General features: G+C 38.9%; 1 protein-coding gene across 3 annotated transcripts in view; it reads left to right on the forward strand.

Annotated features, from left to right (window-relative positions):
- PAK1 (p21 (RAC1) activated kinase 1) overlaps positions 1-19,282 on the forward strand; it is an 83,507-nt gene that overhangs the window by 35,141 nt on the left and 29,084 nt on the right. For all 3 annotated transcript variants that reach the window (XM_032852997.1, XM_032852996.1, XM_032852998.1), the window contains exons 3-6: positions 1,817-1,917; positions 2,416-2,563; positions 5,800-5,837; positions 17,970-18,086. In XM_032852997.1, the coding sequence (XP_032708888.1) occupies positions 1,817-1,917; positions 2,416-2,563; positions 5,800-5,837; positions 17,970-18,086 (404 nt within the window). The remainder of the gene's footprint in view (positions 1-1,816; positions 1,918-2,415; positions 2,564-5,799; positions 5,838-17,969; positions 18,087-19,282) is intronic.

Raw genomic sequence — 19,282 nt, forward strand, 5'->3', positions numbered from 1 at the left:
AGATCAGATGGCCTTCTCCCTAGAACATTGAAGGAGGAGGAGCCTTGGCTGGAGAAATAAGGAGGGTTTCTACAGATATTTAAAATCTGGGCTCTGTAGGTCCCCATTTAGGAAGAAAGATTATCTGGCTGAGACTTGGAAGGTATTTAAGCCTGTTTCAGTGGGATTGCATTTGCAGATTCCAGCTGAGGTCTAGCTTGATACTAAGACCTTGAAACTCCTTTTAGCTGGAAGAGGGTTATATTTATAGAGCTTCTGTAACTAAGTACCATAAACTAGGTGGCTTAAACAACAGAAATTTATTGTTTCAGTTCTGGAGGCTAGGATTCCAAGATCAAGTTATCTGCAGGGTTGTTTCCTTTTTTTTTTTTTTTAAGATTTTATTTATTTATTTGAGAGAGAGAGCACGAGAAGGGGAGGGTCAGAGGGAGAAGCAGACTCCCTGCTGAGCAGAGAGCTTGATGCGGGTCTCAATCCCAGGACTCCAGGATCATGACCTGGCCAAAGGCAGTCGCTTAACCAACTGAACCACCCAGGTACCCGGGTTGTTTGCTTTCGAAGGCTGTGAAGAAAAATCTGTTCCATACCTCTTCCTTAGCTTCTGGTGGTTTGTGTGTTTCTAGACTTGAAGAAGCATCACTCTGACATCTTTCTTCATCTTCATATGGTATTCTTATGTGCATCTGTCTCCAAATTTCTTATTTTTATAAGAACACCAGTCTTAACTGGATTAGGGGTCCACCCTGCTCCAGTATGACCTAAACATAACTAATTACATTTGGACCTATTTCCAAATAAGGTCACATTCTGAGCTAGTTGGAGTTAGAACATATGAATTTTGGGGGACATAATTGAACCCCTGACAAGGGTACTTTACTTTTAGCACTAAAATTCCTTAAATGTTGAAGTCTTTTCTACCAGGTCAGCAGGACCTTAGTGAACATCTATTTTACTCATGACCCTTGATGGGAGAGGGATGACTACAAATATTTGGTCTGTATAATCCTTTAAGGTCCTAGCTTGGGGAGGCAGTGTAGCATAGTGATTTTGAGCTTGGGCTCTGGGCCAGACTGCCTGGGTTTGTATCTGGATGCTGCCAATTACTAACCATGTGATCTTAAGCAGGTAACTTAATCTCTGTGCTTCCATTTCCTTACCTGCAAAATAAGGAAGATAATATCTACCCTGACAGGGCTACTATGAGGCTAAAGTGAATTCATACATGTGAAGAACTAGAACCATTGTCTGGTTAGCATCTGATAAAATATTAGTGATTTATATTATTAAAATAATATTCAGATTTAAATTCTCTAAATTGAGAGAACCTTAAAGCAGTCCATAATCAAATACCCAACCAGTAGGATGCAGGTCATAGGAACTCATACAGTGTAGGATGTCAGAGCTGGAAGGATCTTTAGAGACCATTTACCTGAGCCTTCTCTTTTTTACAGATGGAGAAACCAGGGTTCAGAAAAAGGAAGTGACTCGCCCCAGATCAAATGGCTCATTACTAATCGCTTCTCGGCCTTTACGTTAAGATCAAGTGCAAATGGCTCATTAGTGGTAGAGCCAGGACTTTAAACTCTGAAAAATAGCCTTTCTTTCCCTCCCTTACTTTAGTTCCACAAAAAATTAAGTTCTTTAATCATGCTTTGAACACCTATTCTAATCTAAGTCTGGCATCTGGCTCTGTCAGTACTTATGTGAAGTAGACAGCCCTTAGCCTTCAAAGGAGCCCACAGCTCAACAAAGAGTTAAATAAACCAAAAAATGTAATGTCCTTGTTTTTATTTCCTTTCCCCTGTTTCTCTTGCAGCAAATAAAAAGAAGGAGAAGGAACGGCCGGAGATTTCTCTTCCTTCAGATTTTGAGCACACAATTCACGTTGGTTTTGATGCTGTCACAGGGGAGTTTACAGTAAGTCCTGGGTCACAGAAAGGCCTTTGGTCTTTGAGAGTTCTGACTATGCACTGTTAGATTAATTTCTTTTTCCCCTTAGTATTTCTGATGACTCTGTCTTTGCCCAAGACCCTCATTACTATCTTCTTACATTTGTAAGAGGGACATTTTCTTCACCTCCAAAACTGTACCTGAGAAGGCTTTGTATCTCCATTCCTTAACTAGCCCTCTGTTAAGTGGCTTCCTGGCAGCAGGCTTTGCATGGGGCACTGATAATATAAAGACAAATCACACATGGTTCCTGTTCTGAAGGTGGAATAGCCTAGTGAAAGAGCAAACACCTCAAGAAACAAATAATACAATGAGATAGGTGCTATAAAAAAGGCTTGTCTAGTGCTCTGAGGGTACAGAAAGAATGGCTAAACCTGTCTTTAACTGCCAGCAGGTATCAGAGTTTCTCCTTCAGGATCTCCTTTGACTATGCCTTCCTGATAATGTTGTATGTCTCTCTTATAGGGGATGCCAGAGCAATGGGCTCGTCTCCTTCAGACATCAAATATCACTAAGTCAGAGCAGAAGAAAAACCCGCAGGCTGTTCTGGATGTATTGGAATTTTATAACTCAAAGAAGACTTCCAACAGCCAGAAGTACATGAGCTTTACAGGTATGGGGCTTGAATCCAGAGCAGTCGAGGAAAAAAAAAAGGGTTTTCATCTGGGTGGAAAAGTTCCACATGCCTTTCGGTGTGGGGTAAGGGAAGAAAGTATTGGAAAGAGTGGGGATGGTACTGTAAGGTGGGATTTTGGAATTCGAGAGCCAAAGGGATGGGTCTTTGCTCTGAGACTGCACATTTTTAAAAAGTAACATGACACATGTATATTTAGCTTCAAATTGAGAATAATAATTCTTGTCTCAAGAGATTGTAGTGAAGAATAAATGAGCTCATTGATATGAAATTTCTTTTTAGGTTGTAAAACAGCACCATGGAAGTGTAGCTGTCATTAGCATTTTTAAATTTAATATCATTAAGTTATTTAATAACACATGTGATGTGTATCTTTTAAGTAGATAAGCCCAATTTCTTCCTCAAGGAATTAATTGCTATCAGTCAAATGTAAAACAGGCCACTAATAATAAATGTACTTTAGATGTACCCTCTCTGTAATAGACTATGTTTTTCAGAGTGGTTTTAATGACAGAATTTGGATTAGAATCCAGGTCTTCTAATTCCCAGACTAGCATCTTTTGAGTTTGCTTCTTGACTCTAGTAATTCTACTTGGAACACCTCTCTCCATAGCAGGGAGATTTTTCTTTTCCAAGATAAGTAACCAGAAGGCCTACGTTTCTAGAAACTTGCCTTTTATAATGTCATCTTAGAATGTTAGAGCAAGATGTATCCTCAGTATATACTGCTCTCAGTTCCCCCCTGTTTTGCAGACATTAAAAGCCAAAAATGTCCTTTCTAATGTGGCTAAATTGGTGGCAGAACTGATCTCTTAACTCCAAGTCTGGTGTTATTTTCAGTGTTCATGCTGTCTCTTTCAAAGAGCAGTATTGTTGGAGAAGGTGAGAACCAGGATGAACGAGCTAATTTTGAAGGATGCTTTCCCCAGCAAGTATCTGGCCTGTATCAAAGGGCACAGATGGTGAGGAGGACAAACTGCAGCTTAGCTCATGCTACCGTGATGGTACCCAGGAGAGGGTCATGCATATTCCCAGCAGTATTTCCTTCCTGGTCCCGTTGGCTCGGTCTCTTTTCCCATTGAGGGTCTGAGTCATTCCAAGGAGGAATTGGGGTTGAGGGGTGCTGGGTGGGACAGTTTTCTAGTCAGGAAGTTAGAGCTTGTGTTTTAAGGCATTTGTCATGAACGTCAGATGAGAAGCTGGCTTCAAAAGCCTGAGCAGCGAAGTCTTTGGAAGAATCTCTGTTTGTGTGTACATGTGTGTAGATGTGTACAAGGACCAGATATGTATATGGAAGCATAGCTCTGTGGGTTTTCGTATCTTTGGAATTAAAGTCCATTTAAGTATTTGTGAATTAAACTGTATATAGATACACACATTAAGATAAATGTGTATATATGATCACCTGTGCAGGCACATATGAATTATACTGTATATGTTAGAATGTACAGATATGTGTTCATACAACTCCTTCCATGTATATAAATTTGTTCACACATGTATATGTGTGTGTGTGCGGACACGCAAGTACAGTATTTTTAGTTTTTTAGAGGTTGAAGTCCAGGGCCAATTCTAGGCAAAATTGTATATTTAGAAACATTTTATTTTTATTTAATTTATTTTTTAAAAAGATGTTATTGGACAGAGAGAAAATGTGTCACAAGCAGGAGGAGCTGCAGGCAGGGGGAGAGAGAGGCAGAGGGATAGCAAGAAGCAGACTACACTCCTACCCCGCAGGGAGTCATCTGATGTGGGGCTCTTGCCCAGAACCCTGGTATCATGACCTGAACTAAAGGCAGATGCTTAACCAACTGAGCCACCCAAGCACCCCTGGCACAGTTTTTTTTAATGCCATCTCTCTCCTTTTCCTATTTCCCTTCTTCTCATACTATTGATTCTGAGAATACTACCTCAGTTTGTATGCTTGCACATAAATTAATTTCATTGATCCTCATGACGGCCTTGAGGGGTTGGTATAGCAAGGACTATTATCCCCATTTCACAGACTTGGAGAAATTAATTAGGCTTAGAGAAACTGAGTGACTTACTCAGGGTGAATCAACTGATATGTTAGGGAATTATGTTTAAAGTATATCCTGAATTAGTTTCTCCAGGGTACACCTGGCTATTCCCAGGGTTTTTTGAAGAATATATTGTCACAGCTTGTGGGTTCATGATTTGTCGTAGGATCAAAGAAGCTGTACCTGACACTTTCTTATATGATGGAATTGGGATCTTGGACATTCTCTGGACTTGGTTCTTGGTGAGGAATATGTTGGATTTGGTAGAATAATTTCTCCTCCTTAATTCCATTGGTGTTGAACTGGCTAAGTCAGTTTCTTCTTAGGTCTGTAGGAATTAAAGTATAAAACCAAACATGATATTTGGCTTTTAAACTTAATTTCTTGCTAAGATCTCCATTGAGTCTGTGTTTCATGTTTTATTAAATATAAAATATCATTAATTGTAAGCAGCACCATTATTTTATATACCACTAAAGAAGAAGAAGTTGCCAATTAAACCGTGAAATGCCTTTGATTGTAGGGCACATCTCTCTTTCAGAAATGTTAGTGTAAAAAATTTACATTTCAAAATCAATGAAATGTGATAATTGCCTCATTGAGGAAGCTTGAATCTATTCTTAGAAGTAAGACCCTGCCTTAAGTTAGACTTGACATGATTAATGCTTCTCTTTTTCTAAACCTTAATTTTTCTTTCTGTGTAGGAAATAGACATGGATGTAGAAAGATCCTTTTTAAAAGCTGAAGCCACAAGCTGGTCATGATTTGTCATGGGTAGCTGAGGACATGAATTCTTTCTCTTTCTAGAGTGCAGGAAATTTCTTTGACCTTTGAGACCTGATGATGTTAGAGTTGGTGAAGTTCTATCATAGTATTTAGAATTAGACCAGGATACAAATGTTGACTCCTGTTTAATCTGTGTGTACCCTGGGCAAATTACTTAACTTCTCTGAATCTCAGTTTCCAAATCTATAAAAGTAGACATAATAATTGTACTCAGAGCTGTAGTGAGGATTAAAGGAAGTAATGTGTATAATGTGCTTTAGTATGGTGTCAGGCCCATAGTACCGTAATATTATTATTTTTATTCTCCGAGTCTGGCAAGTGCTTGATTGGATAGGCTTCCTTAGCTCTCAAGAATGGATTAATTGTGATTATTTACTGACTGGGTCCCTTGTCTTTTTCCTTTTGCAGATAAATCAGCTGAGGATTATAATTCTTCTAACACATTGGTAAGTTTTTATTTTCTTTATTCTGATATGGGCAGGCCTGGTGGTTAGGGATCAAGACAGTGTGGTAGATGCAGAGCCTGAACTGGGAGACACTCATCTTGGTCCTCCTGTCCTCCACTTGCCAGCCCTCATAGTTCTTATCCATACATTAAAGGAATTGGACTGAATAAATAGTAGGTAGCTCTTCTAGATTTGATTTTTTTAGTGTTCCAGAAATCCTAACCTTGGAACCAGAACTGACATCTAGACTCAGTTTTTCATTTGTAGCTTTGAAACCTTGGGAAAGCCAATTTGCCTTTCTGAACTTCAATTTTTTCATCTATAAAATGAAGATGTACACTTTCCTTTACCTGGACATGTCTTCAAATACCTGGATTTAGAAGAGAATTCCCTCTTTTTTGTTGGTAGGGTCTACAAAACCAAATTAGGACTAGTTTTTGGAGGGAGCAGATTCTGTTCATTTAAGGTCATCCATTCTGTTCTCTGACACTGTATAGTGAAGCCCTGTCCCTTGAAGGTGTATTATAGGAATCACTGATGAATTGGCTGGAAAGTAAAGCTAGGTGACCTCATCCTCAAAACTTTAAAAATCGAACTACCCTGTGATCCTGTAATTCTACTACTGGGTATTTAAAAGAATACCAGAACAGGAATTCAGAAGGATATATGCACCCCTGTGTTTATAGCAGCATTATTTATAATAGCTAAATTATGGAAGCTGCCCAGTGTCCATTGATAGGTGAATGGGTAAAGGAGAAATGGTGTGTGTTTGTGTGTGGGTGTGTGTGTATCTCTCTGTGTGTATCTATCTATCTATCTATATTTATATATTTTTATATACAATGGAATATTATTCAGCTAAAAAAAAAGAAAATCTTGTCACTTGCCACAACATGGGTAGTGCTAGAGAGTATCATACTAAGTGAAATAAGTCCTACAAAGACAAATACCATATGATTTCACTTGCATGTGGAATTTAAGAAAAAAAGCAAACGAACAAAGGAAAAAAAAGAGAGAAACCAAGACTTTTAACTATAGAGAACAAATAGATGTTTACCAGAGGGGAGGTGGCTCAGGGATGGATGAAGTAGGTGATGGGGATTAAGAAGGGCACTTGTTATGATAGCACTGTGTGATGCATGGAGTTACTCCATCACTATATTGTATACCTAGAGCTAATAGAACACTGCATGTTACCTATACTAGAATTTAAAAAAAAAGGAAAAAAAAAAAGCTTAGATGACCACAAAGGTTTCTGCCTCTCTCAACTTACAAATTCCATTTTTCAGAGCAGATAAAGTGGGCTGTTGTTTGGAAGGGTCTTATAAATAGTAAGCTCTGATATGTATAAGAGAATACTGTAATTCCTCACACCTGATGCTTTCTCTTGTACAGAGGTGGTTTTGTCATATTGATTTGTTAAATATTTATAGAACTCCCACTCTATGCCAGGTCCTTATGGAGAAATGACAATATGGAAGAAAATCAGACATTGTCCTAACACCTAAGAATCTCCCAGTCTTATGAGCAGCATGAAGGCACAAGCAGTTACAGTACAACATGCTAAAACTTCATGAAGCCAGGGGCTGTCTGGCTTGTTATTGCTGTATCCATGGCATCTGGCAAGTAACCACTTACTGAATAAAAGGTTGGATGTGTAAGAGAAAACTTCTTGATGGTAGAGTCTGATTTGAGGAGTTCGTTATCTAGGGCAAGAATTAAGGAGACATGAGGATATTCCAGACAAAGGGAAAATAAATAGCATGTGCAAAGACAAGGAGGTTCACAAGGTATGCTTTTATAGGGAACTGCAAGTGACCTGTTATGATTGGAATGTGAAGTGTGAATGGACGAGAGGCTGGTGATGAGGAGGAATGGTGGCAGGTCAGATCATGTAGAAGGTTTATCTTTATCTTAAAGGTAATGAGAAGCTATTAAAGAATTTTAAACAGGGGAATGGTAAGTTCTAACACAGTACTGAGTCACCATCAAAATACTTTAATCCATGCTTCTAGCATTAGGGACTGGTTTACTTTGAGTCATTTACATTCCTATCAATCATAAAAATGTTCACATGTCCAGGACCTTTATAACATACTGGTTCCTTTCTTATTCACTATGTCTTTTAATCCTCCCTGGAGTTTAATTAGGTGGGTTATTATCCTTGTTTTATAGAAGATAACACTGAAATTGAGAAGGTTTAATGGCAATAGGTATCTGATGCCAGTCTGCATTGCTTTCCCCTGGTTCATTCTTTCATCAAACGGAAGAGATGTAATTAAAGAAAGGGAAAGAATTTGTAAGTGTTAAGATATTTGGGAGTTTCTCCCTATTATTGAACAGTAAATTATAGAAGAAGGGGTCTAAACAAAACTGAGCTGTGCTTTGTGGTTCATATGTGTTTATGCTTTTACAAGAGTGACAACTATCATTTATTGAGGGGCCAATGTGTGCCAGGCACCATGCTAATAACTATTTGTGGTTGGTATGGTTAGTCCTCACAGTTACCTTGTGAAGAAGGCATTACCCATCCCCATTTCACACGTAGAAAACAGACTTGCTTGAAGACTCATAATTAGTGGTGGTGCAGAACCAGATTAGAACTAAGGTGAGTCCCAGTCCAGGATACTTTTCACTGTGGCAGAGGACTGAGAAAGATGTCAGAGAGGTCTTATAAAAAGGAGACTACAGTAAAGCCATAGCTATGTTGTCCTTTCATGAGGAGGAGGAGCCCTGGGGCTCACGCCATATGGCAGAGAGAATAACACCTGCTTGGTAAAAACCTGGCTTAGTATCTACAATTAAAACCGCTCAGGTTGTCAAGGACATTTTATCCCCCAATTCTTAACATTTTTCCCTGTGGTTCAGTATTCTATATTTCCTTACTAGTTTTACCTGAGGGATTATGGTTTGCATTGTGATAGCGTATCATTATTTTCCATATTGGTTTCATACAGATCATCCCACTTGATTTGTGAAATAATTGGATGGGATTGTTATTCCTATAACACAGGTTAAGAAATTGAGATTCAGAGATTAAGTGACTTGCTCTCTACCCTCGAATAAATTAGTAGGAGAAACCAGTACAAAATTCCATTTTCCTGAGCATTCATTTATTCATTCATGCTATAAATATTTACTTAGCACCTTCTTTGTGTCCAGGTGTTGGTGACACAAAAATGAGTATGCACTATCTTAGTCCTTGAGGGATAATTTAACAGCACACGAGAGGGATGAGGGCTGCAAGATAGGTATGAGTAATGTGTGATGGGGGTCATATTTGATAAACCGATTTATTCTGCCTGGTAGTGCAGGGAAGTTTTCAGAGTTGTTCGTCCTAATGATTTGTTCATTTAAAAACCATGATCTTTAAGATTCTTTCTAGCATGAAAATTCTGTTACTTGTGGCTTATTGATTTGAGGTCTGGCTCTCAGATTCTATAGCATTTTAATTCCTGAATTTTCATTTATAAACAAACAGCTATTATGTGGTAGGTTCTTTTGGTGTTGGGGGGTCAAGGACTGGTAAGGTCTTTGCTCTTGATTTCACAATTTAGTGAGGAATCAGAACATCTAAACAGGGATTCATAATATCTTGTCAGGTAAATAAAGGTAATGATACCAGGCAGATAAAAGGGAAATTCTTCCTGGTCTGAGGTAGCATGAACAAAAGCCAAGTTAAGGATCTATCCTTTCAAGCCAAAGACCTAGAACTGTGTGCTAAAGCTAAGGCGATCTTCTATATAGGAGATTGCTACAGCTTAGGAGAAGGAGAGGGGACAGTGGAGAAACAGATTCACACATTTTAGTCTAAACTCACATTTTAGAAGATTCCTCTGGAAATTGGGTATTAGAATGAATTCATATATCTGTCTCTCTTGCTATGCCAAATTTCTTAATTTCAGAAAAAGATCTATTAAAAAAAAATACAAAGCAGTGCTCCAAAACAAAAATAGAACATAAATAAGCCATTGTCAGAAATTCACAGAGGATAGAAAGCAAAGATCAGATTGATGAAAATAGAAGAAGCCATAGCTTAAAGTATGTGGAAGAGAAAACTGGGAAAACAAGAGTAGCTGATAGAGTATACAATAAAGAAGAAGCAGGAAGGAGTCCTGGATCATCTTCAAGGGTAAATTATTTAAAATTCTGCATTTGAAACAGCAAGGGCAGTCTTCATCTTACAGAGAGCAAAAGGTAGCAGAATTTTGACTCTAAGCTTAAGCCAGGTAATTTCTTTTTTCTTTTTTCTTTTTTTAAGATTTTATTTATTTATTTGACAGAGACACAGTGAGAGAGAGAACACAAGCAAGGGGAGTGAGAGAGGGAGAAGCAGGCTTCCCGTCAAGCAGGGAGCCTGATGCTGGATCCCAAGACTCTGGGGTCATGACCTGAGCTGAAGGCACATGTTTAACAACTGAGCCACCAAGGTGCCCCAAGCCAGATAATTTTCTAAAGAAAAGAAACTGCCTACTTGAAGAGAACTTGTGCTGTAGGTATAGGTGCTTGAGAGAGGAGCAAAGCAGAACCTGAGTTAACTACAGATCTCTGCAACAGGTATGAAGAAGGGGAAAAGGAAGAGTAGGTCTGCAGTGGAAGAAAATACATTAAATTCTCCATCCCAAGAGTAAATTTTTCATACTTTGGATAATTGGAAGGAGAGGAATCTCAACCCTACATGTTCTTCTATGCCAACATACTCTAAAGTGACGCCTGCCAACAACCACACGCAGACTCTCTAACTCACATGTAGGTTACATCAGACCTCCCATCCAGGAGACAGTGGAGAAACAGACACAACTGCAGAAGAAACCCATGCTGCTTACATGCACTGATCAACCTAGTTCTTCACTTAGAAGTGTGAATGGATAGCCCAGGATCTCTAGATACTGAAAGGAAGGAAAGCATTAAAGAGAAGGATCAGATAAAGAAAGTAAAATTGGACCCAGAGGAAGTAGATAATTCAAAAAATTTTTTAGAAATATATAAAATATATATAAATATATAAATATATATAATAGATATAAATATATAAAATTATATAAAAATATATAATATGAACATGTTATATATATATATAATTACATATATTATATAACATATTATACAGAGGCTTTATAGATGTTGCAGCCACAAAAACATTGCTGCTATTAGACCAGAGGATGAAAAAGAGTTCTTAGAAATGAAAAATGTGATTAAGGAAATAAATTCAGAAGGATTAAAAAATGCATGTAAGAATGAATAATATGACACAAAATATAAAAACAGTGGAAAATTGGGGGAATCAGGGACACAGGGATTTATTTATGGGGAGATTCAAGAAGAATTAGAGAACTGGGACACTAACATGGAAAAAATAATCAAAGGAATAATAGAAGAAAATCCCTCAGTTAAAGAAAAGCATGACCCTTCAGATGAAAGGGCAAACCAGTTATCAGATCAGGTAACTGCAGAGACCCAAGGATAAGAGAAAGAGCTTCAGACATTTCAAAGAGAATATACACCAGATGTTCCTCAGTAGCAATAGGGGGCAGAGGAACAGTATCTTCAGAGATATGAGAAAAATTACTTAGAACCAAGAATTCTGTACCTAATCAAATTAGCATTCAAGAATGCATGAGGTCAGGGGCGCCTGGGTGGCTCAGTGGGCTAAGCCTCTGCCTTTGGCTCAGGTCATGGTCTCAGGGTCCTGGGATTGAGCCCCACACTGGGCTGTCTGCTCAGCAGAGATAATATGTAAATGAATGAATGAATGAATGAATAAATAAATAAAATAAATAAATAAATAAAATCTTAAAAAAAAAAGAATGCATGAGGTCAAAATAAAGACATGAAGATACAGTTTAACCACCCACAGATAAGCTGACAGGCTAACAGATAATAGCAGTAATTATCTGTTAGCTGAGTTGATGATGATTAAGAATATTCCCTTAAAAATTATTTTTACCAAAAAAAATTATTTTTACCCAAGTATTAGGTGAAAACCGTCAAATAGGATTAGAATCTTTGTAATTAGTAGTTGTTTTTCTGGGATCTCTTGTAACCATTGTCCTGGCAATCCCTTTGCTGTTTTCTTTGTGTTGTTCCTTCCTCATTTTTGGTTTACTTTTGCAGTTTGGTAGAGCTTATCTTCCAGTCGCTTTGAGAAAGTAAATGGGAAGTCAATATTTTAGTGCCTTCCAAGTCTTGAAATGGAGCATGTCTATTCTGCCCCCAGATTTGATTGATACTTTGGCTGAGTCTAGAGTTCTAGATTGAGAATAATTTTCTGTCAATATTTGGAAAATACTGCACTTTTGTCGTGTAGCATTCAGCGTTGGCTATTGAAGTCTGAGGTCATTTTATTCCTGCTTCTTTGTGTCTCGCCTATTTTTTTTTCCCTTGATAAGCTTGTGGCATCTTCTTTGTCAACATTGGTTTGAAATTTCATATTTATATCCTTATATTCATCTATTTATTTTGCAAGGGGCTTTGTGGACTCTTTAAACCTTGGAAATTCAAGCCTTCAATTCTAAGAAATTTGTTTGACTTAATTCTTTGATAATCTCTTCTGGTTTCTTTGTTTCTTCTTTCTGGAACTCTGCTGTTTAGATTTTGGACCTCCTGGACAGATTTCCCCATTTTTATTATATTTTCTCTATTTCTCTTGCCTTGATTTTTGTCCTGATTTTTTAAATTAACATATAATGTATTATTTGTCCCAGGGGTACAGGTCTGTGAATCATGAGGCTTAGACATTTCACAGCACTCACCATAGCACATACCCTCCCCAGTGTCCATAACCCAGCCACCCTATCCCTACCCTCCACCCCCCCAGCAATCCTCAGTTTGTTTTGTGAGATTAAGAGTCTCTTATAGTTTGTCTCCCTCCCGATCCCATCTTGTTTCATTTTTCCCTTCCCTATCCCCCACAACCTCCCTGCCTTGCCTCTCAAATTCCTCATATCAGAGAGATCATATGACATTTGTCTTTCTCTGATTGACTTATTTCGCTCAGCATAATACCCTCTAGTTCCATCCACCTCGTTGCAAAAGGCAAGAGTTCATTTCTTTTGATGGCTGCATAGTATTCCATTGTATATATACACCACATCTTCTTTATCCATTCATCTGTTGATGGATATCTAGGTTCTTTCCATTGTTTGGCTATTGTGGACATTGCTGCTATAAACAGTTGGTTGCATATGCCCTTCTGTCCTGATTTTTTGTTCATGCAGCATGTGTCTAGGTTTTTGCTTAGCATAAGGTTTGCAGGGTTCATCTATGTTGTAACATGTATCAGTACTTCATTCCTTTTTATGTCCTAATAATATTCCATTGCATTCAGATACTACACTTTTTAAAAATTTTTTTTAAGATTTTATTTATTTATTTGACAGACAGAGATTACAAGTAGGCAGAGAGGCAGGTAGAAAGAGAGGAGGAAGCAGGCTCCCTGCTGAGCAGAGAGCCCAATGTGGGGCTCGATCCCAGGACTCTGAGATCATGACCTGAGCCGAAGGCAGAGGCTTTAACCCACTGAGCCACCCAGGCGCCCCGAGATACTACATTTTTAAAAAAGAGTTTTAATTTATTCATTTGAGAGAGAGAGAGAAAGCAAGAACATGAGTGGTGTGGGTGTAGTTAGAGGGAGAAGGGAGAGGGAGAAGCAGACTCCCTCCTAAGCAGGGAGCCTAGCATGGGACTGAATCCCAGGACCCCATGGTTATGACCTGAGCCAAAGTCAGATGCTTAACCATCTGAGCCACCCAGGCACCCCTGATATACTACGTTTTTAATCCATTCATCAGTTGATGGGCATTGGGTTGTTTCTACTTTTTGGCTATCAATAATGCTCATTCATGTATGAATTTTGTGTGGCTATATATTTTTACTTCTCTTGGGTATATACCCAGGAGTGGGATTGCTAGATCATATGATAACTCTGCATTTAACCTTTTGAGGAACTGCCGGGCTGTTTTCCACAGTGGCTGCACCATTTTACACTCCTACAAGCAGTTTGGAGGGTTCCAATTTCTCTGTGTCTTCCCCCACATCTGTTATTCTGGTTTTTTATTATAGCCATTTTAATGGGCATGAAATGATATCTCACTGTGGTTTTGATTTACATTTCTCAGTGGGTAATGATGTTGAGCATCTTTTCATGTGTTTATTGGCCATTTGTTTATCTCTTTGGAGAAATGTCTTTCCTGTTGTTGATCTCTAATTTAATTCCTTGATGTCAAAGAATACATATTATATGTTTTTAATCCTTTTAAATTTATTATGATGTGTTTTGTGGCCTTGCATATGGTCTGTCCTGAAGAATGATCTATATGTGGTTAAAAAGAATGTGTCTTTTGCAGATTTTGGGTAGAATGTCCTGTATTTGTCAGTTAGATTGAATTGATTGATAGTATTGTTCAAGTTTTCTATAACTTGGCTAATTTTTAATCTTTTTTTTAAAGATTTTATTTATTTATTTGACAGGAAGAGATCACAAGTAGGCAGAGGGGTGGGCAGAGACAGAGAGAGGTGGAAGCAGGCTCCCTGCTGAGCAGAGAGCCCGATGCGGGGCTCAATCCCAGGACCCTGGGATCGTGACCTGAGCCGAAGGCAGAGGCTTTAACCTACTGAACCATCCAGGGACCCCAATAATTTGGCTAATTTTTATTCTCATTCTCTTAATTATTGAGATCTCTTTGAGGTCTGTTTCAGCTTTTACTTTCTGCTTAACTCTTTTGAATCTTTAATTATATGCACAGAGCTAAGCTTGTAAGACTAGTGTGAGGCCTCTCTTGTGTCTGCTGTGCCTTTAAGCAGCCCCAGCCAGAAATTTGTTTGCCCTATCCAGGACTACAATCTTAGGCTAGCAGATCTGAGCAGTTGGCCTCTTTTGCTAACCCCTCTGGGAAGTCACGTCCATTGACAGCACCACTAGACCTGGGCATTGTCCACTGCTCCAGATGAAAGTGAGTCCGCTTAGGTGATATCATTAGAGCCTGCCTCATCCTGGAAAAACCCCCACTCTAACAGAGCTGGGGTGGGATGGATGGAAGCAGCTCTGAGCCAGAACATGAGAGGTTCCTACTGCTTTTTAAAAAATTTTTTATTTTTTATAAACATATAATATATTTTTATCCCCAGGGGTACAGGTCTGTGAATCGCCAGGTATACACACTTCACAGCACTCATCATAGCACATACCCTTCCCAATGTCCATAACCCCACCCCCCTCTCCCAACGCTCCAACCCCCAGCAACCCTCAGTTTGTTTTGTGAGATTAAGAGTCACTTATGGTTTGTCTCCTTCCCAATCCCATCTTGTTTCATTTATTCTTCTCCTACCCCCTTAACCCTCCATGTTGCAATCTCCACTTCCTCATATCAGGGAGATCATATGATAATTGTCTTTCTCTGATTGACTGATTTTGCTAAGCATGATACCCTCTAGTTCCATCCACGTCGTTGCAAATGGTAAGATTTCATTTCTTTTGATGGCTGCATAGTATTCCATTGTGTATATATACCACATCTTCTTTATCCATTCATCTGTTGATGGACATCTAGGTTCTTTCCATAGTTTGGCTATTGTAGACATTGCTGCTATAAACATTTGGGTGCATGTGCCCCTTCGGATCACTACGTTTGTATCTTTAGGGTAAATACCCAGTAGTGCAATTGCTGGGTCATAGGGTAGTTCTATTTTCAACATTTTGAGGAACCTCCATGCTGTTTTCCAGAGTGGTTGCACCAGCTTGCATTCCCACCAACAGTTCCTACTGCTTTTATTTAGAGTTCAGCAGTTTTTATATCGTGAGTGTTTCTTAGCAACATTAATAGGCCTCGCAGAAGTATTGGGACATACCATGCATGTTTGCATCTCCGGATCTTTGTACTTCTTCCACCTGCCATGAATATTCTTCTCCCAGAGAGTCCATGGCTTGCTCTCTCAATTCATTCAGGCCACTGCTTATTTGACTTCTCAGTAGAAAGCCCTTTTCCATGACTACTCTATTTAAAGTAATACTTCCTACTCTCATATGTAAACGTTATTACTACCTGGCACTTTGGTAAGTTATTTCAACTGTATTTTCTTCTAAAATTCAAGCACAGGACCAGGGACTGTATCTATTTTGTCCTTTCATAGCCTCAGAACCTAGAATAGAGCCTGCTACACAGTGAATGAATACATGAGTTGAAGTCACTGGTGTTTTAAAAAGAGATTTGTGGTTATTAGACATAATGATAACTTAATTGATTCCTTGCATCTTTCTAGCTCCTTAGCACTTATTTACAAAGTGTTTTTATGTCCACATCACTTTATTTCATCCTCCAGTGGCCCATTGAAGTGTCATTATTCCTATCTTATAGATAAGAAACTTGTGACTTAGGGTGGCACAGCTTTGCCTAAGGACACAGGGATAAGAAGTGAAAATCTGGGATAAAATCCTATATCTCTTAATTCTAGTATTGTTAACATTATCACTCAGAGTCATTACCTGTGGAAAGAAAAGGTGTTGCAAGGGAAAGTGATGAGATCCCCTTTTCTGCAGAGTTTTAGGAAGCAAACACACCTTTTAAACTATGTTTATAGTATACATTGGGGCCACCTGATGATGAAAAGGCTGCTGAGTAACTTTGTTCCCATTTTGGGTTTCTAGTTAAATTTTGTTGGGTGGAATAGTGGGGAGAAAAGAAAATAGAGCAGAAAAATAACAAAACATATACTTTGACAGGGAAAGACCTCTATTGAATTTTAGAACTGGAAGTGACTTAAGGTCACCCCTCAAATTATACCACTCTTTTCCCTCCACATTCCTCAAATGATGAAACTCGAGACCAAGAGGATAAATTCTTTCACTGTGGTCACCAAAACTAGCCGCTTACGTACAGCTGGGCTGTCAATTTTTAAGTTATGCCCTGCACCAGTGGTCCTGTTAGGATCAATGAGATTGCCAGTTTTCTTTTTCTCAGTTTGTCAAATGTGGTAAATACCAGTCTCCCACACAGGAGTTCTTGTCTAGTATTCCACTAGGTAACTTCCTTCATTTAGCTCCTGTCATTCTAACCCCTGACATTCCTCTTTCCAGAGGCCCCAAATGGCAGGCAGGAGGGGAGTTCACCCTCTCCCTGTCTCCCATACCAGACTATGAGCTGCTTTAGGACATAGACTGTCTTTTTCATCTTTGTACCTCTGTGTCAACAGTATCTATCACACTATTTTATGAGTACAGAATGGGTGCTCTGAAAATATCTAAAACAGTTGAGTTAGGCCAATATATATTAAAAGATCCCTATTGCCTCTCTGGTCCTATGCTGTCATCATTTAATCTCTATCAGAAAACTCATGTTTTGGAGCTACTCTGTCTCTTGAATAAACAGAAATGGTATGATATATTTTGCCTGGACCTGCCCTAAAACCTGCTGCTCTTGGCCCAGGTTTGTTATAGTTTGCATGGAAAAATCAAGTTGCTGAGATTATAGCAGATTCAATTAGCAGTGCTGATAAGGTTCATTCTTGGGTAGGGAAAAAGATTAGTGAAATGGATAGCATCCAGTCTGGGGAGAAACTCACAGTGCTCTTGAGGCAAGGGGCTCCTGATGCTCCATATCTTCAGGTTGAGGCAAGGGTACCTGATGCCATAAAGTGTCTAGTAGGTTTTAGTAAGGAAAGGAAAAGGAGAGGCAAAAGTCTGTCTGGACTCCCATTTACCATATCAGAAAGAAATAAGGAATTATAATGATAACCTTCATAAAAATTCAAGCTTTTGATCCCTTTCCCACATTTTGTATTTTATTACCTGTTCAGCGTGGAGAGCGAAATTCATGGAAAAAGAACTGTGAGCTTGTCTTTAGAATTTGGACTAGGGAAGGCAAATAGAAAATCTGTAAGCTGGCTTCCCAATCTACAACTAGGCTTTGGGTAGGAGAAGGAACTCCCAAGGGACTGAGAGGAGAGTAGTGGCTAAAAGAAGAGAGGGAAGCTGACTGAGTTCCTGGGACTGGCTACACAAAGGTAGAGAGTGTGGAGGCTGCTGTAGGTTTGAGAAGGGGTGTCAGAATGAGATTTATTCTGGGGATTGGTGATCCTGGTAGCTTAAGTGTCATGTCAAACTGGACCTGATGAAACTGGCTTTTTTCTGCTGTCCAGAATGTGAAGACGGTGTCTGAGACCCCTGCAGTGCCACCGGTTTCAGAAGATGAAGATGATGATGATGATGCTACCCCACCTCCAGTGATTGCTCCACGCCCAGAGCACACAAAATCTGTGAGTTTGTGGGGATGTGAACAGCTTTGGGATTTATTAGAGCTTGCAGGGTTGGTGCTGAGGCCTGGAGGTTTAATACTCTGGTAGGGGTTCTTGGATTTTGGAGCTGTTGAAATCACGGAACCACCTTGACTGAAAAGTACTTTCTGTATGATTAAAGACAAGAAATGGTATATTTATTTGTTACTGGTTTGCAGATAGTCCCAAAGTGTCCTAGATAATTGGTGTTTCCGCTAACTCAGCCCTAGTTTACTTAGCCTGTCCTCCAAAGACAGGAAGATACACAGAATTAATGTTACTTAGTGCAGAACTAACATAAATTATTCTAGTCTCCTGGGAAGCAACAAATTAGCCTGCTGCAGATCTTTTCTTCCCTGCTAAATGTGTAGCATTCTACCTCTTAGAACATCATTGATGATACTGAAAGACCCAAAGGAATTTATAAATACATTAGTGCTATTAATATGCTGGACATCAGGAGTGCATTTTGATGCCGGATATTGGCAGTGATTTTTATTTAACTTCATCTGAGGTTTTTGCATCTTAGAATAGCCACAGTCCTCCTGCCCTCGCTTTGCACAATCTGGTTCCCATGCCTTTTACTTGATTTAGCATCACTGAGCACTGACCTGTCATCAGATGATACTCTATTAATGTTTCTTTGTTTGGACTTTTTATATGATGAGAGCTTTATAATGAAAGAATGATCTGGGGCTTAAACTCTTTGATAATACAAAAAAAGGCTGCCTTTGGAGTAGAACATTGAGGGAGGTTTTCAAGCAGAAGTTGGTTGACTGGCAATGGGAGATGGTGTGGGCGAATTCAAGGGGCTTAGATAACCTTTTAGGATGAGAACTTACAAACAGTATCTATGGAATCACCCTTTCTATAGGTCACAAATCACCTGAACAAAAATGAGCTTCAAAATTGGAGAGTTGTCAAGATACCTCATATTGATACGGCCTTTTTCAGTTTGCAAGCTTGTTCATTTAAAAAATGTTCCCACTAAACCATGAACTTCTCAAAAATAGAGGAAACATAAATGAATTGGTAGTGCTTAACATAGTTCTTGGCAGGTATTAGAAAGGTGGTAAATACTGAGTGACGAATGAACTAATAAATTTAATCTTCCTAAGCATTCCTTTCTAAAAAGACATTGTTATTTCCTAATTTCTGTTGTGTATAGTGAGAACAAG

The sequence above is a fragment of the Lontra canadensis genome, unplaced genomic scaffold (assembly GCF_010015895.1).
Source record: "Lontra canadensis isolate GAN:19392208 unplaced genomic scaffold, GSC_riverotter_1.0 scaffold7, whole genome shotgun sequence".
Classification (NCBI taxonomy): Eukaryota; Metazoa; Chordata; class Mammalia; order Carnivora; family Mustelidae; genus Lontra; species Lontra canadensis.